This window comes from Aulonocara sp. 'chitande type north' Nkhata Bay, linkage group LG20 (genome assembly GCF_057382095.1).
Source record: "Aulonocara sp. 'chitande type north' Nkhata Bay isolate Kocher_YH1m ecotype deep benthic linkage group LG20, A_spYH_male_GT1.1, whole genome shotgun sequence".
NCBI lineage: Eukaryota > Metazoa > Chordata > Actinopteri > Cichliformes > Cichlidae > Aulonocara > Aulonocara sp. 'chitande type north' Nkhata Bay.
This window is the reverse complement of record NC_141363.1, coordinates 16,039,204-16,066,854: the sequence shown is the minus strand read 5'-3', so window position 1 is coordinate 16,066,854 and position 27,651 is coordinate 16,039,204. Positions and strand designations below refer to the sequence as shown.

Genomic DNA, 27,651 nt, shown 5'->3' with positions numbered 1-27,651 from the left:
GACCTAAACACAGAAGGACACCTTCAAAATAATGCCAAGTCAGACTAGTGAAAGTGCAGGTGGACATAATACACTTAAGGCTGAAATTCATTCATTTAGCATCATCACATTGAGCCTTATTTCTGCTGGTGCCTACTTGCTGTCACTGGGAACTAATCAGAACAGAGCAACCAGCGTGTTGATGACACATTTTGACTGTGAGAACTTTAGATGCCCATCCTGCTTTATAATATCATTAGCTATAACTTCCATATGCACGTGAATAAACACGTGTGCGTGACACAACAAACGGAAGGTGGCGCTGTTTCGCGTGGTTTGGTTGCATTCAGCCACAGAGCGGCTGAAGAAGAAGAAAGTAGGCAAGGGAGAACCGGTAAATAACCATGAGTCAACCCTGAAGCCGGTCAGGTAGGAATTTCTGTCTGTGATAGTCTCAGTTCACTAACGACGCTGTCATGTCGGATGTCGGTGAGAGCAGCTGGCGCCAAGCTGAAGAACATGACGGCACAGAAAGCGAAGAAGTCCACGCTTCTGTGTGGGGGGCACGTGACCCTGCGCTGACAGTCCCTCAGGGGCTCTGGACCGCACATCACGAGCCGACCAGGAAAAGGCTGGTGCTACATGTTGACCTAAACAACACCATACTGGTGTCGGACGCCGTGACGTGTCAGGGGACTTTGGCTGCTCTGGACTACTTTCTGACCACTGTCACTTGGGGGAAGAAGAACAAACACGGTAAACACGGATGGTGCTTTCCAGCAACACGCGGGAATGCTAGGAATGTATGTGCCCGGGCGCGCGCGCGTGTGTCAGTCAGGTGATACGGGGGAACCGTTTACTTTTTACTTTCTCTGTCAGACCCCCGGAACAATACTTTTACGCACAAATACTTGGGCTTGATTGAAATTAAACGCATCATTGGAAACGTTGAATACCATCCAAAGGGACAGGTTACCTTTTATTTAACGCAAATTAAATTCTTATTTTCTTTAATGTTTGGCAGAATGTAAGTTCCACCAAGGCTGAGGGGTTGACATGTTACATTTTATTAATGAATGAAAATTATTATTTCAGTTTAACTTACATAGAGTTCAAAACAAAAGCAGTGATTTTTCAAAAAAGTAAAGGGGAAGTTTATTTTAATGTGCATGTTAAAATCTTGGAAATAGACCCTCCTTTGTCCAGTTGTTTATTGTGTTGTCATTGTTTCTATACAGGAACCTGGGAGTGGTTGAGTGACTCACCCTCTCTGCTCCCACCCTGCAGCGAGGCTGTAAGCTACTACTCCCAGTTTGGACGCATTCCTGGTTTCACCTCTGGTGCTGGCCGTCGCTTCCGTAAGGTTCTGGATGAGCACCTGGACCTGCTCTGCTGGCCTGATGGGGTAAAGGTTGGTGTCTTGATAGACAGAGTCGCTGCGGGGGCACTGGGACAAAACCGTTACCCTCTAATTACTCCTTCTTGTCAGATTCTGATTTTTCAGCGACCCTTTTCACCTGGAATCTGCGTATATGCGATGCAGTTTTGTTAGTGCAGCGCCATCTGGGAGGAAACAAGTGCAGCGCTCTTCAGTTTTTCATTTTATATTTAAGCTGTGCCTTATCATGCTGCTATAACCAATTTAATATTTACTCATGATTCATTCATTTTCTCAGTTAATTTTCACACAATGTTTCTGACCCTGGTTCTGCTGAAAGTTTCTTCCTGTTAAAAGGGAGTTTTTCCTTAACACCGTTGCCAGTTACCACAGTATTTTTTCTCTGTATTATTGTGGGTTTTTACCTTACCTTACTTATATAACTGGTGTGAATAGAAAATCCACACCTGTGATTGGGAGCCAGGATGTTGTATGCCTGTCTACATCTGGGTTAGCGGCCAAGTGCTGCTTTCCACGATTAAATCAGCTGTTGCGCTTGTTGCAAACCGGCTTGACAGGTTGATGCAATTCGTGTTAACTGCTTTGTGGCCCTGTGTCTGTTGCAGGCAGACAGAGACCTGTCTGTAAAAGGAGAAGACGGACGCCTGTACCACTGGATCCTCCCGTCCTTCTTCCAGCTGCTCAGAGATCTATCACAGGAAGGTCGTGAGTTTGCCATCCTCTTCCGTACGTTTGGAACCGACCTACCTCGCGTGCTAAAAGCCGTATCCCGAGCACTCGACGGGGCACACCCACTGTTCCCTGATCTGCCTCAGCTAAAGGTAACTAACACAGGCATACATTCAGCTGTAATACTTGATGAGACTGCACTATATAATGACAACGTATGTGATAAGTTAGAAATGGCATGAATGGAAGAGCAGGGGTGAAACTGGTTTTAAAAAAACAAACTGTCCGTCATTGTTCTAGAAGACACTTTTTGGAGCAACATGTAGAGGTTTATAGTTGCAAGACACTAAATGGACTGAAATAAGTCATTTAGAATCAGGGTGCCTTTCATATGAGGTAATATTTCCAGGATTTGGTTTACGTATAATGAAAACCTGTTCAGATAAATCAGGGACAGCAGCAACTGTAAAAGTTGCTCTTTCAGTAGAGGTTTTAATTGGTGCAGAAACGAATGCTACCAGCATTAAAGGTACAGGCAGTAATTTTTTGAGGTTATTTAATACAAAAACTACTGTACTCGTAAATGTACACATGTAATTTCATGTTTCATTCATGCATTCTCATAAACTTAACTCCATTAAAAATATACTGGAGCGGGTTTGCAGTTTCTGGTTGCCACAATGTTACTCCACCATATTCGAGTCCAGAGGGCTGGGAAGGAGATCTCCCATCTGACTAATGGTGTTTTACATATGTGGCTGGAGATCAGCCACGGGCATAGTTTGCCAAAAGAAGAGGAGAAAGACGGTTGTAGGCGTTCATGGAGACACATTTAAATTCCTGCCTGCACCTTCAGACTCAAAATATGAAGGTTCTTACCTACGATTTATCATTAAAGAACACCAGAAAAACAAAACCGTGAAGAAAAGAGACAAAGCCAGAGGTCAGTCAGAGAAGTAATGGCATCCCAAATGATATGTTCCTACAATGTTGATTTATTCAAGGCAGAATGAGTATATAGAAGCTCCAGCAGTGTATATTCTGACGTCATAGCCCACATCTTTTAAAGCTGCATTTCACGTTCTTGCCTTCACTGCGTTAGTCCATGAGAACTCGTACTCAAAATGGTTCCACTGGAACAATGATGCATACACACCACTGGTCTCACTTCCTTCTCAACTTATAACTGTTGCTGTCATCACTACCTGGAAGTGATACACAAGTAAGTTGTAAGTTGTGCTTATATAGTGCCTTCCTACTCTGAGCACTCAAAGCACTTTTTGCCTCACTCATGCATTCATACAAGCAGGTTTTTGTGCTTTCTATCTAACATTCACACATTGCATTAGAGAGTAAGTAGTGGGGTCAGCATCTTGCCCAAAGATATTTGGAGCCACCAACCTTCCACTTATGTAATGTAAGTAAATGACCTGCTCTGCCTCTGAGCTACAGCCAGCTGGAGCTACACCTCCAAGTCACCTCCAACCAGGTCTTTTATGTAATCTTATAACCTTAAGCTATTAATGTTGCATGCACATCGAGCTGATGCTTAATCTTACTTAAGAACTTCTTTTAGTTACACTTTAAGCCTCACATCATTAAAGAATAGAAGAAGGCAACTTCAAACACTTGTTTAAAAACACTAAATAGGACACGGTAATTAGAAGCCTTATTATTAATGTCTTGCTCTGTTGCTCTTTTTATTTATTTTTTATTAATTTATTTTTTGACCAATAGAATTCATTGTAGCTGTGCTGCAAGTATCGTAATTTGTTCAGCTTTTTTTTTTTTTTTTTTTTGGGTGGGTGGGGTATTTTAGACTATGCCTGATAAATTAGTGTTGATATTGTGCACTAGATCTTGTGCAGAGCACGATCTTCTGTGCTCTTACACATGAAACCTTCCCCAGACTCAAACATGCATGCACTTGACTCGTCACCTGGAGGGTTTTGTACCTGTTGTGTACCTGTTAGTGCACTACAGTGGAACCGATTGATTCGGAGAGAAAAGCAGAGATTGGAAAGGATGGCTGGATAGATATGTGTGGAGGAGGATGGACGAGATGCCCTCAAACTTAGCCTGTCAGCCACAGTTATCTCTGTGAAGAAGAGCTCAGTGGAAATCTTATTCAAGCAGCCTCCTGTCAGATGCTATTAATCTGTGTGTCAAGACAGACGGAGCAGGGGGGAGATCAATCACAGGAACTAATGTGATTGCTCACTTTGTGAACTTGAGTTGTCTTCCTGCTACTTGGGGGCAGCTGCTCTGCTGTATTTGTTGTCAAGTTGCTGGGATGTGTGTACAGGGGGAAAGGTGTTTAATTAAATGAGTTCATTAACCTTGGTTAGTTTACAGTTAAAGCCAACTCCATCCTAATGTCCACATCACTGTGTTTGGTAGCATCTGTGTACCTGATTGTAAAATCAGACCAGCACAGCCAGTTATTATTACATCTCTTTAATTTCACATTGGATTTGACTGTATGTTGCAAATGCACCACATGATGGTTTAAGCTTTTTAAGCCAGTAGTTTTAAGTAGAGTACACTGAAAATCCCCAGTGTTTGATTCAGCAGGGAAAAGCAGACCCTGTGAGGCAAAGCATGCAGAGTGATGGGGGACAAACGGTAAAGAAACACTGCAGTAGCTGTGTGCAGAATGGTGCTCAGAACCAGTGTTAATGTTAAACCGACTACTCGTAGGTCATCCATCCATCTGTGCTTGAACACAAAAGAGACAATGATGATGTTGTGTCTTTAGTGACATAACAGGTTGTCAGGGGCACGAACAGCTGTGTTCAGCTGTACCTCAGCTCAGTGATGCTTTGAGTTACATGCACATATAAAAAGTGGCAGTGGCGATGTGTACGTTTTATCTATTTTTTGCCATGTTTCACTGTTAACATGCTGGAATATGCCGAATAGCATTTAGCACACAGAGATGCTTAAAGGTATTTAGATATAAGGCCAACTGAGGTTATTATAGTAAACTAAATATAGATATGTTTGTTATTAACTGTAATAACAAAATACCCTAGATCTTTGGAAAACCGTGGAAATGAACTAAAATCAAATACAAATATAGAGGAAATAACCTTTTAGTATTTGTTAGCGTTAGTTGTTAAAATTCCCCTGTAGTTACATAGTAATGTCAGATAAAATAGATTTGTTTAATTATATTGACCTGCCAGTACTTAAAGGTAGGTACAGTAGAATAAAGGGGTAAAAAGTCACGTTTTTACAGGAAAGTAAGTTGTTAATGGAGAAAAGTCCATTTTACATTTATATTGGTAAAACAAAAGGAAAATGGAATAAAAAAAATAAATATTAAAGAAAGATAAATATAAAATAAATTATTGATAATATTAAAAATGAAATGAAATATAAAAACATATGTGTGTGTTTCTATGTATCCTGAAATTCTAGCCTTGTTTGAATTTGGTTTTATGGTTGAGGTTAGACGTATATTTAGGTTAGAGTAAAGATTTCATTTCTAAACTTTGGATGAAATTGTTGATTAACGGCCTCACAAAGATATTTAAACAGATACGCCTGTTTGTGTGCCTGTTGTCCCCAACCCCTCTGCTCACGCTGGCAACAGAGGACAACTTTTAGCTAAGATATGAAGTAGGTGAAGAAAAATGGTTTGTCAGCAAGACAATAAAGGAATCACGGTAGAGCTGAGGACATTTTTAAGTATCCACAGTACAGGATGGCAGAGTTGTTGTGCACGTGGCTGCCAAAGCATTTTTAAAATTTCACATCTGCAAGAATTTAAGCTGATTGCACAATTAATTTAGGTCAAGTCTACCAGAGGCCTTATTTTAATAACAGAATAATATCACATAATTGGTTTATTTTTATTTTAGTTTTTGCTTACAACAGAGTTCTTTTAAAGACGAGCTCTCCGTCTCGTTTCTTTATCTCTGACTCTTCTTCTTGCTCTTGGCTCAGCTGAGCGTGGCTGTGACTCCGGGCAAGATCCGCTGCAGCAAGAAGGGAATCGTCCTGAATCGAGCCGAGGAGCGGGTGTCCTCTCGCGATGGAGAGAGAGGTCTGTACGAGTACTTCAGCTCCGTGCAGGGTCTGGGAGGATTTCAGGACCACTATGACTGGTATGCAGAAAGCTTCTCTAAGAAAACCTGGCTGTGGATTTTGGGGTTTTATTCTGAGCTTTTCCAAACCTTTCCCTATATTCGTTGTTTTCTGTCCAGGTGGGTTGCTAATTCCTTCTCCATCCGTGGGGGGAAGCCAATGTGGGTCGACCCCTTTGACAAGCACGTACAGCACATCTTTATAGATGACAACATACGACAGAATGATGAGGATACTATAGTTAACCCGAAGGTAATAGCACCGCTTTACTCACACAGTTCAGCCTATATCTGGTGAGTTTAGAAAAATAAAGTACACCAAATTAGTTCATGATAATAGATTTCATATTGTAGGAGGAGACAGGGTCTTGGAAATGGGTTGATTTTGTGAATGCAACGCTTCTGTAATTTAGAGATGGCATTTTGTTTTCGGCATGGCTCACTAGGTGTTCACTGCCGTACACCAGCCTGTTGCAGTATGTTTCACACGTGTGTATTTGTCATGTATTTTGAGGCTCTATTATATATATAATCCCCAGACTGTGTGTCATAACTGCGTACAGGCTGGTAGATGCAGAGATGTAGGCTGTAGCTGCTTCAGAGCTCCAGAAACTAAACATGACTTCTAACCTTACTCTGGTTTGCTGTGTGTGTGTGTGTGTGTGTGTGTGTGTGTGTGTGTGTGTGTGTGTGTGTGTGTGTTTTGCAGGTGTTTTTGGACCCGGGTGGCTCAGACACTCGTATAGCCTGCACCGCCGAGCTGTATGATATCGCCTTGATCCAAACCGACCTCCTCCAGGCCATTTCTGACCCCAGCTACTTCACTCAGCGTGTCCACATCTGTCTGGAAAACTATGAGAAGAATGTCCAGCAGGGGGCAACCTAGAACACACTTCAAACTTTGCATACTTCCTGTACAGTACATCAGTTTGTCTGTGAGGCAACCTGCAGTGCAGACAGGATTAACAGGCAGGCGGGATTATTACACACCAAAGCAGAAGACTTGCTCAAAGTCTAAAGTTTATCCAAACACAAATATTAAGCGGTTACATGAAGAAACAAGTTATATGTGTAACACTTCCAGCTCTTCAAGAATCACAGACGCTCAGAAGGGTTGGCTTTTCACAGTTTACTTCTGCAGAAGACATAAAACACATTCAACAGGTGTCTTCTGGTGGTACCGGCAATTGTAGCTCCCTCACAGTGCAAGCGCGCGCTGTCTTAACAGACTTACAATTAACTTTTTAATAAAGAAAAGGTGGAAAATAATAATTTCTCCCATTTTACAGTCTGTCATACTGAGCTTGTATACAAAAGAAATCTTATGACTAATAAAATACATTCCACAATCGTATAAAACAAAATAACAGGATAAACATAAATACCACCGACTAAACATTTCCCTCTAGTGGACAAATTAACAATAGCGCATTACATCTTCACTTGCTTGTGCTTTACAGACAAAATGGCTGTTAACAAGCTCACATACCTGCAGAAGACATAAAACACATTCAACAGGTGTCTTCTGGTGGTACCGGCAATTGTAGCTCCTACAATGTAAAGCAACATCACAAAAAGCACAGAAAAACGGTAAATCCAAACACATTTCCTGCTATGCGCAGCAACCACTAGGGGGCTGACAAAGACTAACTGCCAAAGAGCATAAATATGGCAGAAACACTATTTAACAGCAACCCGCCTTTGTTTCAGTTACACAGAAACTTTCTAATATCAATATGAACCTATATACATCGACATATATAACTTATGTAACAACATTCACACCAGAAACCATAAAAATGCCAGAGCCTTTCATTACCGGACTTACCCTCACAGTGCAAGCGCGCGCTGTGAGGAGCGGAAGCCTTAGCAGCTTCTAAACGTTAGGGTGAGATCCGGTTTCTGGGTTTTCAAAATAAAATACAATTAAAAAAAATGATAAAATTCACACTTAAAATGATAATTAAGAACAGGTAAGTGCATGTTTTTCATATGTATTATTAACTCTGTTACATATGGACAGGTGGACATAGAAAAAAGCGGCAGCTATGTAAACAGGACTGCAATTCATTAAATGGTTTAAATACCACATATCCTTGATAAAAAAGGATAACTGTGTAAACAAGGAGCACTTCAGTCAGATTGCACTGTCTGCTGTCCTAAAGTGAACTGGGACCCATGTTTTTGACCCAGTTGAGCACTGAATTGGCCGGGCTGGACTCTTTAATTACACCGACAGCTCTGTGACTAATCACTCCACGGTATAATTGGCCAAACTCAGAATTTGGAGGCAGACAGAATAATTGGTGTCAGATATGGAGAAAAGCTCTTCAGCTCTTATGTTAGTTGTTGGTTTTGCTTCAGCTCCTTTTTCTTTCTCGGGGCGCTGTTTACATCCACTCAGAACCCAGCGGTAATACTTGAATATTTTCAGGTGACTGAAGCATCTGATTACTGAGTATGCGTTACTTCTGAATGCACTGCAGTCATAAAGTAACTCTTTGTGACAGTTGGCTCAAACTTTGAGCTGTAACCTGGTTTAATATTGCTGTCAAAAGTCACAATAATAGATGTAGAAGAGTACATATCGTGCTCCTGATCGGATCCGGTGTCTATGGAGCGCTCAATGAAGCAGTTAGATGGTAGAGAGTAACATCTGAGCTGCAGAGACGTTTGCATTTAATTTGTTTGGACTGAGTTATTTTTATTTTATTTAAAGGCATGCTTGAGAGAATTGTCTAATACGTTGAATTTGGGAGGAAGTTATGGTAATTTTTGCTTTGAGGGTTTTTAGAATGTGTTTATTGTTAAGCTTCCAGGGAGGCTTTAATGACTTTGTTTTTCTCAGGTCAGTTTTTAACAGACAGCCAAATGAGCAGTAATATAAAGGACCCAGATGTAGATAGAGTGGTGTTTTTTTTTTTTTTTCTTTGTTTTGTTTTTCTTCTTCTTTTTTTTTTTTTTTTTTATAGCATATTTTCACCGATGTTTTCCTTGCTGATGAATACACTAATAAGAAAAGTTTGGAGAGAAAGCTTTAGTAGCTGTGATAACATCACAGAAGACCCGACTGATGAACTCTTTGGGGCTGATGCTGATTTTTAGGAAGGTTTTTTTTTTTTTTTAAAAAAAAAAGAAAAAAAAAAAAGAAAATGCATGTTCTGCTTTGTAATGTTAAAAACCAGGTTTTGGTTGGCACATATTGAATAGAGCATTTAATATGCTGCTATCAGCCAATAATATCAGCTGACTTGTATCAGTCAGGGTCTAAATCACAGCCTGTATACTCACTGGAAAATCACTCGGACAGTAACTACTACTAAAAAAAAAACCTCTCCAGTTATCAAGTTTTAACAATATTTAAAAGTTTTTATTTAAAATGATGTAAATTAAAGGTATTTTATTTATTGAAGATGGGATTCCATCCAAATGTAGTGCACATGTTTGCAATATTTGGAGAAAATCAACTAAATAAATGCATTATTTAGTGTTAAACCAGTTCAGAAGAACAGGAATTTTCCTTATTATTTTTTAATTTTTTTTTTATTTTTTACTTTGAGGGATCTAAAATGATCTCATAGCTCAGCACACATCAGGTCATTTCAGCTGCCATGTTGGTTTCTGTGGACACTGAATTCATGTTTCCACTGAACACTGGGGCATTTTTAAATTTTATTTCAAAGTGCCAGTTAACACATGCTTAAAGACCATGCTTAAACCTCAGTAATTTATTTATTCATACAAACCAAACTGATTTGTACTTTAATCACAACACTGAACCTTTCAATAACTTGTGTAAGTTGAACCATTAGGTCACTGGATGTGTGAAAACCTCTGACAAATGCAGTCAAATATTGCATTGATTCATAGGTTTGTATTTTTTGATGGAGGCACCAAAACTTCAACATTAAATCTAGTAATAACAAAGCCAACACAGCTGTGAACAACTGAGTACTGAGGTGAAATTCCCAAGGTTTGACTACTGTTAAAGGAGATGCTCCCATTGATGTTCAATAAAATGCTAATGCTTTTAATTTTCACGTGTTAGCAAGTGGGTTGTTTTTTTTGCACAGCAAAATAAGACAACCTTTGGTGTAATGCAAACAAATGCATTCACATAGCACTGTAGCTTTCAATGTACTGATATCATCAACATTGTATAACCAAATCCATAAAGGTAACCTCTCCGACATGTGCTGTATTTACGTAAACAGATAAAACTCATGTATATGATTATTATGATCAGTAACTCTGTGTGTCTGTGTGTGAGAGAGAGAAAGGAGACCGAGTGAGGCTCAATGACACAAGGTACAGTGTTGATGTCAGTACGGAGCTGTACGATATGACTATAGTTGTGACCATTGCAGACACTTTACTGTAAAAGCGAAATATTCTTATCTTCTTCATAAGCCCAAACACTCCTGCAGATACCAGAGCTTATTTCATGTGGAAAATGGTGAAGTCAGAATACGGAATGATAAGGTCTGTGTGTGAGAGATAAAATGCTTCCTGTCTCTGTGGGTTGGGATGAGATTAAATTGTAAAGCTGGCTTTAACTGAGGTGTTAGAAGTGAGGATTTAGTAAGATGCTTCTGCTCAAACAATTCAGTAATTAGCTGCTTTGTTTTGTCAGAGGTCAGACACTTCGACTTGTGACGAGCCAGGTCAGGACTGATTCTGATACATGATAAATATGCTGCTGATGATTGATTTATTCCTTCTGTTGTAGAGGGACATCAGTGAATAAGACCAGAAATAACAACAAAATCCATCCATAGGTTTTGTAAACGTCTTCCCCAATGTGAAGTCTATACATAATGAACTGTTTTGGACCTATACACACAGAGTCGCCTCTGTGCAAAACATTCATGGAACTTTCAAATCATATAAAGGTTAAAAATCACAGTTTGATGATGGGTGTGGTCTGACCCATTTGTAACAAGTGTAGTTTTGTTTTTTTTTTTTTTTTTTTAAATAAAAGTCTCGTTTCCACTCTGACGTATTTTGCGTATTTTAAGCGGATGTTGAGAGTTCCCTCAGTCCACGCGGGGGCAGCAGAGCAGCTTGTGGAGCAGCTTCACCTACAGACGCGCCATCCCTTCTTTCAGGTGAGTCTGGAGTTACCTGGTGCTGGCTCTGCGCGGCGGCTCAGCCAAGAAACAGCGACGCAGGCACCGAGTTTAAAAATAAATAAATGAATAAATAAATAAATAAAATAAAGTGGCGATGAGTTGGGTGTTTTCACTTCAGGATGATGAAGAGGCACAGCTGCCAACGGGGGGTGGGGGTGGGGGGACGAGGTCTTTTTGAGACTGCGTAAATGCGCGCTGGTGAGTGAGTGAGTGAGTGAGGGGAGGAGACCGGAGGCGAGGGACAGGCGGAGCAGGCAGGAGTCGGGAGAAATGTTGAATCAGTGTGTGTGAGGAGGACGGAGGTAACTGCTGGTCTTGCTGGATTCTCTCACTGAACAGGTGCTTCCGCCGCTGTCCTCTGCGGGTGTCCAAACGTTTACGCGGAGCTGCCCCGGTGAGCTCCGACGCACCGGTGACTCGCACAAGGAGGAGGTAAGGACTGTTGCCAACAAAACTTTCCACCCTTTTAGACGTTTAGTCCATGTGATCAAATGCCACACGGGTGGACGTATGGACTTTGTTGCCTTTGGCACCGCGAAGGAAGTGCAGATGTGGGAGGCTGGCGCAGTGCAGCGCTTCACCTCTGCGCACATGGGCTCCGCTGGTACGAGACCTCGTCGCTGGGCGTTGCGGAGCCATCAGTGGGCACGCGAGTGGGCTCGGGCGCTCTCAAACACTCCACATTCTGATGATGCTGTTAGAGCGATAAGATGGTGGGCGAGGATCAAGCTTAGGCGACAATCAGAAATCTGTTTGGACGCCATGTCCAAAAAGAATCCATGCACTCTGATGTCTGGTCAGTTGTTAAGTGGCCGTCACGAGCTGCTTTTTTGCAAGTTTGGGCGGCAGATGATATCAGGGAATTGTGGAAAGTGGTTGTGTCGTACTTGTCAGATGGAGTGCAAAGATTTTAATGTGCTGCGTGATATTTTTAGGACATATTCAGGGATTTGGGCTAGAGGTTGCAGGGGAAAGCCATCCAGATGCGTCTGCTCTAGACCAGCGGGTCCCATCTGCTGCGCTGACCAACATCTGGATGTGTCCGTCGGTTGCAGGAGGACTCCCGAGTTTGGCCGTTTTTATTTCAACTTTATTCTTTGTGTCTAGACAGCTGATTATATGCTTCCAGGTACAAGCAGACGTCCCTTTGCGTCCGTATCTTCCATTCTCGCTTCCTTTCCCGAGTAGCATCCCAGGAGTTTAAAGCTGTCCCTCCTCCCGCTGCCGTCTGCTCTGTTAAAGAGGTTGTTTCTCTGACACACTCCAACTTGTTCAGCACCTTCCACCACTCCCATTATCTCCTCTCTCGCTCTCTCTGCTAGGGCTACTTTTCCCATCTGACCTGTGATGATAGCTCCTAAGCTCATTAGCATAATGAGGATTACAGCTGACATGCAGCGTCTGGGCCTGTCTTGCTGGATCCAGCAGAGACACGCAGTGCAGTGGCAGCTCTCATTGTGCCAGTAAAATGCCACCTCCAATCAGGACTCACAGGGAGGCTGCAGGTTGTACAGCTGTACAGAAAGAGTGAGGGACAAGGACAAATGGACTTTCTGAGGATGAAATTATTCATGAATTAAATCAGCTGGCATAGGAGCTAGTTAGATATAAATGGATGAATTTGAATGCCTCACCGTTTCCTTCTAAAAGACATAAAAACTGCAAATTGATTTTGCCTCATAATTGTAATTCAGTTTTGTCTGCAGGAGGAAAAGTTCTTTACTTTTTCTCATTCGTTTATTTACAAGTCTTTCCTTCCACTCGTGCTGCATAAACAATCGAGTCACCCACTTTCCATATAATTTTATTCTAAAGTTCAAGCTGCGGGTCAGAGCCCACAAGAGGTCCTGCCAGCGAGTCTCCACATGATGAAAACGGAAGCTGATTTTTGACAGGGCGAGCGACAACATTTTGCATCTGTTCAGCCTGTTTTCCTAGCTGTCTCTGCTTTTTATGTAAATTTTCTACTATTTTTCTCTTATACCAATATTTTCTAGTCATTCCATGGTTATTTAGTGAAAGCAGCATGGCCCCTAGTCGTAAATTACTGCTTATTTGTTGCTTGTGATGGTTGGATTTTGGGAGCAGAAGCTGTCATTTGTGAGAGCATCATCTGAGAACAGTCAGTGGTAACCTGGCGCATCGTTAATCAGCTGTGTGATTGCACAGACTTGTGGATAATCCATGCGTATCCTTTGTTCTACTCACATTCATATTGTGATGGAGATATGCGACAGTGGGTTAAGAAATAACAAAATTCAAGACACTTTTATGGTTAATCAAAGTAGGATAACCGAGATTAAGTTTAATTCAATTTTACTTATAAATCACTTCTTCACAACAACAGCCAGCCTTAGGTGCTTTATATTTAAAGGTTATTTAATAGAAAACATATTGTGCTCATAGATATACAAATAGATATGTTCTCATAAATGTAGAATAAATTAATTAAAAATACACAGGAGCAGGTGCTGTTTTGTGGAAGCCATCATGTTGTCCTGCCATCTTAAATTTAGTGGCCAAGACGAACATCACCGTGACCCCTAATAGCATTTTACGTATGTGACTAGAAAGTGGCCATATATGTAGCACAACTTATAAGTTATTTTTAATTTAAAGATCATAAATAACATGTATATTTTCATCCTCTCTTTCTCATCCACCATTGTCCTCTCTTCTCCCTCATTTCCACCTCATGCTCTTCCTCCTCACTTCACACCTCATCTCCTGCACCGACATCAGGGCTCTAACACACTAAAATGTCCCTAAACATCTTATTTATTCCATTGTCAGCAGAATAGCCGTCTGTCTCAGGACAGCTGACAGTGAGCTGGCTAAAGCTAAAATTATGCCAGCTAATGTTAGGCTTGAGTCTGCTAAAAATCACACTTTCTCTCTGATAAACGATTTGTTGTCCAAGTCCAACAAGGTTAGATCCACTTCACAAAATTTTACAGACTCCTCCAGAGTAAATAGACACGGACACCCACTACTGACAGCTGAGGTGAACGTGGGACTGACAGTATACCCTCACTACAGATGAGTGAAGGCCAGAGCTGTTGGCCTCTGTAACTAAGATTATACAACTGAACTGGGAAGGGTAAGAGGACAGAATTCTGGAAATGCAATCTGCAATTTACTGAGATCTAGTGGTGAGATTTAACACACTGCACCTTTAAAGGTGAAGACTACAATATTACAGCAATCAAACAATCCCCTGTGTGTGAGCACCTGGCAATAATGGAGAGAAAGGACTCCCTTTTAACATGAAAAGATCTCTGGCAGATCAACAATCAGGGTGGAAGCAGTCATGTGACTTACGTGATTGAATTTTTGCTTTAATTCTGATAGTCTGCCAGCTCACTGCAGCAGATCTCTAGTCTATATTATGTTATAATATTAATTAATATATGATAATGTTCTGAATACTATATAATAATAAATCCACTGCTTAGAGTTCAAGAGCAGAACAAGAACTATGATTGGAATCTGTCTGACCATGAAAGGACAGACCCTCTGGTGAGACAGCTGAATGATAACTGCCACAAAAGCACCCAGGTCAGCCTGTCAGCTAGCTCGCTAGTGGGGACTGACCTTTCAAAGTAAAAGCAAGGGGACTGTTGCCCGTTAAATGACAAAAATGCCATAAATATACAAAAATGTTCTATGGTGGGTGTTATTATTCTTAGGTGACCTGGCTCAATAAAGTCTAGGTATGGGAAGCATTGGTTACTTCTTTCAAAGAAAACTCCTCCTGCCTTTAGGTGTAAAATAAACCAGTTAGTTTATAGTTTTGTTTGGGATTCTCATCACTGTACAGGATTTTAGTACACAGCATCAGGAATCAGCATTTTAGCACAAATTTAACTGCACACCACAATATTTTTGGTCGAGACAAACAGAGACGTGTTCAAAAACAGTTGCAAAAAACAATGTAAGGTACTGTACTGTGGTGTTATGTACGTTTGAAAGTAAAACTCTTCTGAGCTGGGATTTGTTGATGAGGTACTTTTATCCTAAAATGACTAAGTCTGATTTAGGAGAATGCGGGCTTTCAGTGGAATGCGTTGACCAGATGTATAGATGACATTTATATGCCTAAAAAAATGGATGTTTTATGGGTCACACTGATCGTTGCTCCTTATGTAACCGTGTTTAGTATGCATTCAGCATAAAACACCTCCATTTGGACATGCAGTGTTTTATGCCTGTTTGGCTAATGAGGCACCCCTACCCTGGGGTAGAGTGTAGAGTGTGAGTGTACAGTACAAAGTGCCTTCAGATTTAAGTAGTGTCGGTTGTGTGTGACAAATATCCTGGCTCACACACACGCACACATGCACACATGCACACACGCACACACACATACACACACACACACCAGCCTGCGACAGACATTAACCCGGAGAGATGATTGTGGAAGATAGCCAGTACTCCCATCAGAGGATTAAGTGGGCTGCTTACAGCGGACAGTTTGGTGAGCCGGCCTGTTAATGATGAGGACTTGGACATGGATGGTATCAGAGGGCGATACAAAGAGAGAGCAATAAAAACAAAATGTTGGCAGAGGAAATGAACCGTTTAGTGGATTAAACAGGCAACAGAAAAACAAGTCGTGTTTTTAAAAAAACTTTCTGACATAGTGTGTTATTTGATGAAAAAAAAATCAAAAATCATTTCAGTTTTATGAGACATGATCAAATACTTGAGTGAGTGCTCCCATGAATTGAGATGTTATTCCCTTCAAGGTTGTCAGCTCTTGCAGTCATACAGTGCTCACAGCATTCCTGCTATGCTTGAATGTCCAGAATCATCACCAGCGATGAGCTTTGGATTTCAAACCAAACAGCAGTTTCCTGCAGAGCAGCCTGCAGTCTCCAAACATGAAGTAGACACACCAAGTGTGACCCAGAGCGTGCTTGTAATTTTATTGTGACATTAACATGTTTGCATCATAAATTGGTTCCTCCGAGGGTCAAACACTTCTAACATCCTGAAGCATCTGAGAGGGAAAATTGGTGAAAATGAGCTGAACTGTGTGCCTTTTCTTTGGTGTGTTGGCACAGTGGGAGGGATCTAGTAGAATCACAAATGCAAACCTTAAATTGTTCAGAACAGGAGTTCCAGGCAGAGATCAAAATGTTGAAGAGACCACTGAGGGGTTCCATCACTGCACAAAAAAGACAACTTTGAAGGGACAGAGGCCACATTTAAATCAGGGAGTATGTTTCCTTTGTAGGACGTGTTTGAAAATGTATTAACTCCTATTTATGAACTGATAAACTGTGTTAGATACTCAACCTGACAGACTCATTACAGTTACAGCAGCACTTCCCCACTGCTGTTAGCCAAGAAATGCACTTGTAAATTAGCCCTGGTTAAATTACAACTTTAATTTTTACATGTTAGGTTTTGTACAGATTAAAGTGTAACAAATGTGGCTAGTGAATATTAAAGAGAACACTTATCCAACCTAAATAATGAGGTCAGTGTATTGTAAGTAATCCCTGTGAGTCAGAAGGGTGGGCTTCAGACTCATCTAAACAATCGCTTTCAGACAGTTTTTTTCTACTCTTGGATCTGTAAGATGTCACAGAGACAGGATACCAAGGGGCCCTTCCATATACACTGATCAGTCATAAATCATGACCACTATTGGAGTGAAAAAAACTGATTATCTCTTCATCATGGCACCTGTTAGTGGGTGGGATATATTAGGGAGTAGGTGAACATTTTGTCCTCCAAGTTGAGGAGTTAAAAGCAGGAAAAATGGGAAAGTGTAAGATCTGAGCAGCAAAACTGTGATGGCTAGAAAACTGGATTAGAGCATCCCCAAAACTGCAGTTCTTGTGGGAAAAATGTTTCCAGTCTGCAGTGGTCAGTATCTAACAAAAGTGGCTGTAGGAAGGAACAGTGGTGAACCAGCGACAGGGTCATAGACGGCCAGGGCTCAGCGCTGGTTGGCCCGTGTGGTCCGATCCAACAGATGAACTACTGGAGCTCAGATTGCTGAAGAATCGTGGTTCTGATAAACATGAGTCAGAATACACAGGGCATCACAGTTTGTTGTGTATGCGGCTGGATAGCTGCAGGCCAGTCAGGCTGCCCATGCTGACCCCTGTCAGCAGTTCCAATAGAATAAACAACGGGAACGTGAGCTTCAGAACTAGACCACGATGCAATGAAAGAAGTTGTCCTACTCTGATCGATCATGTTTTCTTTTACATCATGTGGACGGCCGGGTGTGTATGTGTTACTTACCTTATATCAGGGCAGTAGCCATAATGTTGTGCCTGATCGACATATGCAACCACTTCCTGTCATTCTTTCATTTCTATTGGCCATGCATTTGTACTTCACACCTCAGCATGGGTTTCAGTGTGCAGTGCCTTCTATGTGAAATTGCCCGAAGACTCTCACATCAGGCTCACATATCTATTTTTGAGCACAGAAGCTGTTTAACCTTTTTGTTTAGCCCACAGAATAAAGTTTTGCTGTCTAGGAGATTAGCTGAGGAGTTGTTCAAGATAAATATGGATAATTTGGGAATGTTATTCATATAAAGCAACTGTAGTAGAGCCCTAGTATAAAAACTGGAGCTGGCAAGGTGAATAATGATCCCCTTTTAAAGGTCATGCTTGGAGGTTTTGCTGTGAACCCTTTGAACAAAGCAAGGCCTGCTTTTTCCCTGCTTCCAGCTACTCTGCTAGCATGTTTTCACTATTACGCAGTGTTACCAACTCCTCAGTAAGGAAAATCGCTATTGGCTGTCCTAAAAGTCGCTAGAAGTCGCTAAATGATGTCATCGTCTAATTTGCATAACTGGTCATGCTAATGTAATTGTAACCTACATTGTTGGAGAGAGAAATAACATCGTGGAAGAGACATAAAGTGAGTAAAAAACGTCCTAAACGCATTTAGAATTTATTTAGAACTACAAATTAAATTTCTTTTAGCAATTATTGTTTTTTAATGTCACAATTCCAATCCTGCTCCTTTATCCGGGCTTGGACCGACAAAAGTGACCTGAAATTGGCACTCTGGTGGAGTTACTTTGTGTGTGTGTGTGTGTGTGTTTATTAATAGTTTTAAACCTTGAGATCCACAAAACATCATAACAGTAAAAGAAGAACTGACTGCGTTACAGTCAGTGCTCATGCGCGATTCATTTGCAGTTTGGACGCGTATGAACATCTCCTGCCCTGATAGCAGCTGGGGGAGGACTATCCTCCAACTGTGAGCGCTTTGGCAGGGGTGAGGTGCCCATGGCAGCACCTGCTACTTGTGGAGAGTAAGAGCGATACGTGTTTTCACGTAAAAAAGTCATCATAAATAAGTCTCCAGTAACACCAGAAAAAGTCGCCAGATTTGTCCCTAGTCGCTTTCTAGAAAAAAAATCGTTAAAGGGGTCTGAAAACTCGCTAAATATAGCGACAAAGTCGCTAAGTTGGCAACACTGCTATTACGTGGCCACTATTAGCTTGATGAACTATTATACCTATTTAGACAATGTGTTTTTAGTAGTTTTAATTTTAAAAAATGCTATTACTATGGGCACATTTAGGGATTTAAATTACTTTTACCAAACTAAACTACTAAACCAGCTCTTTAAAGCTTTTAAAGAACTGAACAGGTTGAGGCAAAGCTAATTTAGCTAGCCTGTGGCTAAAACGTTATATTTAGCTTATAGGTTGATCAGTCTTTATCTAATTTAACCAAGCAAAACAGGGAGTAAGTTGAAACATTCATGACGAGATAAGTGACAAAGAGAGAAAAAACTTTTTGTAGCTGGTCAGTGTAGTAGCTGTCTGGATGTTCATTAGCGCAGCTCATAGTGGAATAAATGGAATCCCTTAAAAACAGATTGTAGCTCAAACAAACAGGTTTGTGTGCATGATTGTGTTTTTGTGTGAAAGCAGCTGCCTTGTTGTATAATTGCATTTTATTGTTTACATGATTCAGCTCATTAGGCTCACTGACCTGTTGCAACTGAGGTGGTGCTCGTGCCATCATGATAATACAAATGGACGGGAACAGAGAAGTTCTGGGAAACATTTTAGCGCATAGTTGTTTTATGTCCCATTGATGCATTGAAAATCCATTATAGGGTCTCTGGGGATAAAACCAATGCTTTGTTTCCAACCACAGCAATGGAAACAGTAACAGTAACAGCAATGGATTTAGAAAAACAAGCACATGCAAATTTAGGAATCATGACTCATTCCCAGCAAATTGTTTGCTTGGATTAATTTTTAATCTTTGGACAACATACAGTTTACAACACGGTATCTATAAATTGTCTCTGAGAATGATTTTTCTAATGTGAGTAAATATTCAAACTAGTCTGTTTTTAATGAGGTTTGTGTAGAGCAGTTCACATTCTTTAATTTAAACATTTAAAAAATGCAATTAGGTTTTAAATAAACTCTAATAAAAGGTAAAACAAATGGAGATATATAAATAAAAACATCAAACACATGGCAAATGGTGACAAAAGCAATATTCTGAAATGTCACAGTAGGAATTCAATTAATAAACTCAGTAATGCATGCTGTTTGTTATTAGAGCAAGGTGCTGCTTCAGTTTAACTTGGAATAAGAAACTCACTTGACACAGAGGCAATTTTAGAAAATGTATGTGGATGTACCCACATAGCAAGGAGGTCCTGCCCGGATCTGGTGTCAAGCCGGCACTGCTGGCTGACTTCTGACATGGTAAGACGTATGTCATCGAGATATGGGCCAGGCCTGGCATAGATGGCACTATTGTGGTTTGGTTTATGTGGCCCAGGGTCATAGAAAACAGGTCCTCCCTGGATCTGGCATCAAGCTGGCACTTCTGACTGACCGGTGTCATGGCAGGGTGTATATCAACCAGATGTGGGCCAGGTCTGGCGATGATGGCACTATTTATGTTCCTATTTTAGTTAGAAGACCCAAATGCCATGTTGCAATATTACACTGCTATGGTAGCCAACGTTTCAAATGCAGGTTTGACAGGTTTGTATCAAATCAAATCAAATCACTTTTTATTGTCACATCACATGTGCAGGCACACTGGCACAGCACATGCGAGTGAAATTCTTGTGTGCGAGCCCCACAAGCAACAGAGATGTGCAAACACAACAACACAAACGAGCAAAATACAAGAATGGCCAACCTGAAACTAATAAATATATGTACAATATATAATAGTGTATGCATTTCTGGATGTGTATACTAAATATTTTCCTACGTGTGTGTGTGTGTGTGTGTATACACATTTTTACAAATTAAATAGTAAAAAAAAAAAAAATAATAATAATAATAATAATAAAATATATAAAATATACAGAGTTGAATATGTGCAAAACAAGTGGCATTTATATACAGTGTGGAGTGCATAATGTTGAAACGTGTTGTACGTGTACATTTTATCCAAAACCTAGTGACGGTTTACTCATCTTTTCCACCGGGTGGTTGTAGCTCAGGGGGTAGAGCAGGTCACCTGCTGATCAGAAGGGTAGTGGTTCGATCCCTGGCTCCTCCAGTCTGCATGTCAAGAGTGTGAATGTAGTTAGGACACGCTTGGTATAGAGAAAATGTGTGATTGGGAGAATGTGGCATGTTGTATAGAGCACTTTGAGTAATCTGGGAGAACAGAAAAGTGCTATAAAAGAATCAGTCTATTCACTGTCTGAACCGAGTTTCGTTATGTTACTTTTGCACTGTTTTGCATGTTCTGGCACATGTTGTTATTACATGACTTGATTAAGGTACAGATTAGGCTGACATCTGGGGCCAGAGCTGAAACTGTTCTGGGCCAGCAGTGTGTCTGCAACTGGCCCGTGGCTCCACACCACTTACACATGGCCCACACACCACAAAGAATGACGGCCCTTTGGTGGTCCAGATCAGGTTTGCCAGAGGTAGTCCACACATTGGGCCAGCACAAAGCCAGTTGCAGACGCACAAAGCCAGTTGCAGACACACTGGTGGTCCTGTGCTGGCCCATGTGTGGATTCTTTCTTTGTGGTATGTGTGGCCATGTGTACATACCCATGTACACTGTGTGTGGGCCAGATCCAGGCCATACCAATTTTGCTATGTGGGTAGCAACTGTCTTGTTGTATCAAATAAGGCTTGAAAATGGCAACTGAGACAACAAACATTTTTTTTTGTACTCATAAATCAAATTAGAAATGGATCTATTTGCTCATGGGCTTCTGTGCAGCCAGACCCCCCCGCCCCCCGACTCCTCAATGATGGGTAAAAAACTATTTGCACAGCATGCAGCAAAGCATGTGTTTGCCTGCTTGTGAGGAAAACATCTGATAATGTCAGTACAAAATAACCATTACCTCCATGGTATGACTCCAGCTGACCCTTGCTGCATGGTGCTCTGCTTCCCCGTGACCACCTCTCTAAACAGTTTTTATTCTTTAGACAGTGGCTGCTCTGGTTATTCTTTTTGCCCACGATCTTTAGCATAGTGTATATATAGTAAATAGCTGAACGCAGCCATTTAGCCATGTTAGCGCTTCCTGATGTCATTGCAGGAAAAGCACAAAGATATTAACACTTTACTCCAGATTTAAAGAAACAACACTGAACATGACATAATAACATTACATTCTTGTTCCTGACCATTTCTGGATTGGGGACCAGAAATATTGGCATGGTAATTAGATAACTGTCAGACTGGCATGATTAAACAATGTGCTGTTGTCAGTTTATTGCAGGCATATTGACGCTGGGAGCAATTAAATAGGTGGTGGAAAGTTTAATTAAATAGTTCCACTAATGGCCTAAAGTATTAGTTCAGCATTAAGAGAGCCCAGCTCAGCGGAGACCTAGCTGTGTGACTGTTTGCTATGATTGCTTCCTCTTTCACGTTTGCCTGAAGCACCGAGTCAGACTTGGGGGAAGCAGGTCACTGTGTGATTGCTTTGTGAGGGTATTATTTCAAGTTTGCTAGAGGCGCGGGGATACATAAGCTCATGGAAACTGATTGCTGTTTGATCCCTTTGCGCAATTGCTGCAACCAGACACACTGACTTTGATACAAGCTTTTCTCAAGGAGGCATGGGAAAAGTTGGCACGGGGGCTGAGCCGCTTTACAAGTGAGAAGCTTACATTCACACTGGGAATGTTGACTTACACACTGCAAACACAAAGTGTGGCTGCGTTTGTTTATAGCATTTAAAGTGACAAATGTGTTTATTGTGTAGAATGAGTGACGGCGGCGAACGGACAGTCACTGTCCTGCATCCTGAGTCTTTGAGTTGCTTGATCCCAGACATCTGTCTGTGGCAAGCGGACTGTTTTCCAGCCTGATTGTAATGTAGATGGCATAACTCGCCTCAGATTAATCGATCTCTGAAGAGACATGTGACGAGAAAATCTCTTTGACACTCAACCCCAGAGCCATTCTGTATGCAGCGAGTAAAATGCTGGTTTCATCTGGGGTTTTTTTAACCCCCACATGGGGTCTGTACCTCTCACTTTCCTTATTTTGGCCTCTCTGCCTCTCAGCAGCCTCCAGGGGCTACTATAGGACCCCATATATCTAATCTTAAGGGTCAGGGAAAAAGGGCTGTCAGCAGTTGCTTATTGATTGTGCTTCTGCCTTTGTGAATTGTTTCCTCTAATCACTTGCCTCTGTTGGATTGATGAATCTGTTCTTGATTTTTAGAGACTAAAGTAATCTGAAGGTCAGTTTTTCTTTAGTACAGGGATGTCAACCTCATACGGTCACTCTACTCGACCCTTCTGTCCCTTTCTGTCAGTGTAAAGAAGTTTAACTACACATTTAATCCTTGAGATATTTTAATATAAGAAAAAGAAGTGCAGTTTAAACAATATGTTACTCTACATAATGAAAGAAATCTGTTAACATGATTGTTCGGGCTTAAAACGTCAGAAATAAGTCTGTAAAATTACAGACAAAAAAAAGTTTGCCTAGACTAATTATAAAATTAATAAACATTTTTTTACAGATCTACTGTAAAAAACACACATGTAAACAGTCAATAGTAAAAAAAAAACAGGAACTTTATGAATGAGTAAATATGCCCGAGCTTAATGATGTCAGATTAAACAGATTTTTTTAAACTTACATATCTGTACTGGTTACCTGTATTGTTTGCAGTGTGGGTTTTTTTTATTCATCTTTGCATCTCTTGAAGTTTGTTCAAAAAGCTGCTGCTGAGCTTTCGACTGGGACTGAAATGAGGGATCAGTTTAAGGAAAACCTCTGCTTCTTTGCAGTGGCATCAACCGACGCCATTCTTTTTCACGGCGTCCTCAGCTATCCCAGATGTCATGCCCTCATTCTCACAGCCACCAAAGTACACCTTTGGAAAAATCCTTGGTCAGATATCAGAAGTCTTTCCTGCTGTGTGTTACATGTGAGAAAAGGATGACGGAAAATAAATCCTGGGTTGTTTTACATGTGCTTCACGTCCCCCCTTTACATTATAGCATGGAAATGTGAACAGAGTTAAAACATTTATGCCAGTATAAGTTGAAGTGTGTCACTGTTTGGTTGAATATATTAACTGTGAATGTTGTTCTGTGTTAAAGAGGCATCTCATCACAACTCACGAGAAAAAAGCCAAAAGCAGCACATTTGGATTTATCTCACATCACAGCAGTTTCTAAAAATATCCACAGAGGATGTGAATCATTGATTGTGTTGCTGTTTTATAACCATCATAACCACTTTAACGTTCAGGCTCATGTACACATGTTCAGCGACATGTCTGAGTGCTAAAAGAGCAACATGCGCACCTGCTTTGTAAGAGGGAAGGATTTCAAATTTATTCGCTTTTGACCTCCTCTGACCTCTGAAATCCAGTGAAATAGTCTGTCTAGCAGAAGTATGATGTACTGTAACAGTACGAGGAGAAAAAAAAACCTACCTTTTTTGATCACTTTACCAGAGATACTAAGGCTGGGAAGCCATGACTGACATTACTGGTGGACAGACACATTGGTCATTAGGCTGATTAATTATTTTAATTTCAGCTGCTCATCTTTTCTGTCTCCTCTCATCTGACAGTCAGAAATAAAGTCCTGCAGTGTGTGGTATTCAAAGGATTGTAACAGGCTTTTTCCTTTTGATCCAGAGATGTTCAGTTCTTATACTAAAGTTATTAATAATTTAGGAAGTTCTTATTTTTACTGCCTTCAGCTTACTTTGCAGCCATCAGCGAAAGAAACAGTGTGAAGAACTGTCGTAGCATAAGCCCTTTTCTTACATTGGATACGGACAATAGGGAAAACCCAAAAAATCCTGACCGGAAGCACTTGGCAACAGTGGAGAGGAAAAGCTCCCATTCAACAGGAAGTAATTTCAGACAAAAAGGGCAACCAACCGGTTGGGGCTGAGATTTTCACAACAGTGATGGAGAGAGCCACAGTGTGTTCATGATATTAGCTCCACTGATTGGAGCTGTAAAAATGCACGGGTGCTCTTAACACCCACACGGACTATTTTACTGCATGCAGCCAAAGACTGTTTAATTTGATTTGATCAATAGGACCTGCATTAGGTCCTATTGATTTGATCAATAGGACCGGCTACCAAAAATCACGCACATCTATCACTTTATAGAAAGTTTCATGACAGCCAAACAGCCACCAGGGGTTCATCATTATCCTTCTTTTGTCATTCATGGTTAAAACAGCATCACCTGCTGTCACCCACTGATATAATCCGAAAGACCTGGAGGATCATCAACTTACTCATCCTGAACACTCAGAATGCAAACACTCTGATTGCAAATTAGAGCGAGGCTTGGATCCTCTGAATGTCGATCGAAGGGAGATAAGCACAAGTGCTCCACACACGATTAGGAGGACACTCTTAGAAAAAAAAGTCTAACTTTCGCAGCAGCTCTCTTTCAGAAAACATTGATTGAGTTGGGCAGTTTGCATTGCAATGATCTAACCAGCCACTTGTTGAGAGGCAGTAATACTGCATGTGTTTGAGCTGATAACACTGACAGTGATTCAACACTTTCTTCTTGGTTATGTAAGAGAGCTACGTCAGAGATTTGCCATTAATGGAATTGTACTTCTGTATTTAATCCTGCTGGGATTAACTTCCCAACCTCTTTGGATCAGTTCTACATCAATCCCTTGTTTTTCTTCCATCCTGCCACCATCTCTCTCTCATGGCTTTCGGTTTTGCTCGACAGTGCAAGCTAAACAGATTTTTGTCTTTTTCCCATCTCATATGCATTTTTAAAAAAACTTTCCTGTAGGTCTACCTACTTTGAGTCTTATCGCCCATCCTTTGCTGGTTTCTTTGTGTTTATTCTCTCTTTCCCCTCTTCCCTTGCAGCAGCTTCTCTTAATTCAGCCTTACATCCTTTCTATTTAAGGAAGAAAGCCGTGTCTGCTGGGAAAACTGCTCAGCTGGGTGGGGAGATTTAGCTGAATGGAACAGCAAGTCCCCAGATGCCCTGCTGTGGCTCATGCTCCAAAGGCAAGGAGGAAAAGGAGAGGGTGATGCACTGTGGCAGATAAACAGATACGGACAGGGGAAGAACGTGAATACGAAAGAAAGCAACTGTTTACAATGAGGAAGAGTGGACGGAAGAGGAGATTCACAGAGGAAACTGTGCTGAGCTCCACCTCTGCTGTGATGGCCTCTTAATGTTTCTGCTCCGCTCTGACTCGTGGCTGCTGTTGGACATGAAAGCTGTGCAAGCTTTCTCTGTGTGCTTTCTCCACAGCACAGTGCTTTTTAAAAAAATAAATCACCCCAGAGGACCGTAGAAGAAGCCGCTGTTGAAATAAGTGGAATTTGGTTATTTTTCTGTCTTGAGTTAATGGTTCCCTGATGAGTTAAAAAAAAATACTAAGCAGCATACAAGTATAGAAAACTTCACCAGATACTTTAATCTGGTGAGCTCTTTTTAGCGTCATTGCTAAAAAGAGTTCTGACACCTACAGTACCTGAAAAGGCAACTTTGCCTAAATATTCTTAAAACAACAGCAGACACACGATAATAACTGTTGTCTGTCTGTTCTGCCATTGTAATACCACTCATGCCTCATCTCACTGTGCTGTAGAATCTCGACCCTGCTGCCAAAACTCATCCATTACTTTGCTGTGCTATCAGACCCATCATGGCAAGAACTACAAAAACAGCATCTGTGTTGCAATAAAACTAGAATAATGTTTCAGAGCCCATAGCATGTGCTATTGTTGCTACAAATGTGACTGTAAGAAAAAAGACAAGCTAGAGACGTAGGGAAGGAGACTGCAATCAGATAGCTGAGGGAGGCAATTACTATATAAACTGGTGTGCTCCCAAATGCAATCACAAAATTGCCTCAAGGGGCTGTGCAATCTGCACAAAATAGGGCCCCGATTTGGATTAGAAGCCTAACCCCTAAATGGAAGAATCCTCAGGAGGTGGGACAGATGAGGGATCCCTCTTCATGGATGGGCAGACAAATCTAATGTCACGGGTACAGAATAGAGCAGCACAGAAATAAAGCCCAGACCTTTCATCAGGAGGTGGATGTGCAAACCTGTTTTGTATGTTTGAGATGACTGAATCAAAACGTAAGCTGCAATTTTTACCATATGGTTTTAACAAACTGTAGCAAGTCTTAGTTAATGCTAGCAACTGCTGATTTAACTGTCTGTGACATCTGCTGCTATCATATTTACTCTGTAAATTAGCTGCAGCTAATTGTTGTTTAGACTGTGAACTGGCAGACCCATAAAAAAGGGGAAATTGCAGCTCTGCTCCAGATATATACAGTCTCTGACTCTTCTGATTCTTCTTTGTCATTATTTATGGGAAAAATTCATTCTAGTCTGCGTCACTCAAAGGTGTACAGACCTCACAAAATAGTTAACTGGTAGGTTTGTGTGTGTGAGTGTGTTAATGACAGAAAGCTAGTGCACAAAATAGCTTGAATATTATGTAAAATTTCTAACCATTACGTGCAATTGCCACATTATTTTCTTAAAAGTCACTAATTGAGACCTGCAGGACACAAAAACACTGTAGCTAATGTTAAGGTTCAAAATTGAGGAGGGAGAGTACAAACCACCCATGGTCCAGAAGCTCTTGGTCCAACAATGATTTTAATGAACACACGTGTGGGAAGACACTCTGTACGCAGACAGCCAGTAGTCCTCGACTTAATCAAAGCATGAACAGATATTTTATAGCATCAGGGTTTGATTTACTGACGCCCCTTCATGCGTCACAGATACATTTTATACATAGATTTATACAAGATGATCTTCTGGCTTTTACCCCAGAAGATCATCTTCTATTTTCATGGCTGGTACTTTCCGTTCTTATCTTAAAGTAAATTGTTCCTCTTTCTTGCCGAGACAACAAGGACGGTTCCTCTTTTACCGAGACACT

At 41.0% G+C, this 27,651-nt stretch overlaps 2 protein-coding genes across 2 annotated transcripts in view; both read left to right on the top strand.

The window, feature by feature from the left end:
- Positions 1 to 365: 365 nt before the first annotated feature.
- Positions 366 to 9,254, top strand: LOC147305351 (uncharacterized). The gene is made up of 6 exons (XM_086276788.1): positions 366 to 735; positions 1,218 to 1,390; positions 1,984 to 2,199; positions 5,999 to 6,159; positions 6,259 to 6,391; positions 6,848 to 9,254. The coding sequence occupies exons 1-6, from the start codon at positions 456 to 458 to the stop codon at positions 7,022 to 7,024; spliced, it is 1,140 nt and encodes a 379-aa protein (XP_086132914.1). The 5' UTR covers positions 366 to 455; the 3' UTR covers positions 7,025 to 9,254.
- A 2,251-nt stretch (positions 9,255 to 11,505) lies between these two features.
- klhdc8b (kelch domain containing 8B) overlaps positions 11,506 to 27,651 on the top strand; it is a 272,810-nt gene continuing 256,664 nt past the window's right edge. Inside the window, exon 1 of the mRNA XM_086276790.1 lies at positions 11,506 to 11,702. The gene's annotated coding sequence lies outside the window, so the exon portion shown is untranslated. The remainder of the gene's footprint in view (positions 11,703 to 27,651) is intronic.

Bases quoted from the DNA above. Each gene is read 5' to 3' on its own strand.
- LOC147305351 (XM_086276788.1), top strand. From the start codon at position 456: ATGTCGGATGTCGGTGAGAGCAGCTGGCGCCAAGCTGAAGAACATGAC. The intron at 736-1,217 runs GTAAACACGGAT...GTTTCTATACAG, and splicing joins GGGGAAGAAGAACAAACACG to GAACCTGGGAGTGGTTGAGT. The intron at 6,160-6,258 runs GTATGCAGAAAG...TTTTCTGTCCAG, and splicing joins TTTCAGGACCACTATGACTG to GTGGGTTGCTAATTCCTTCT.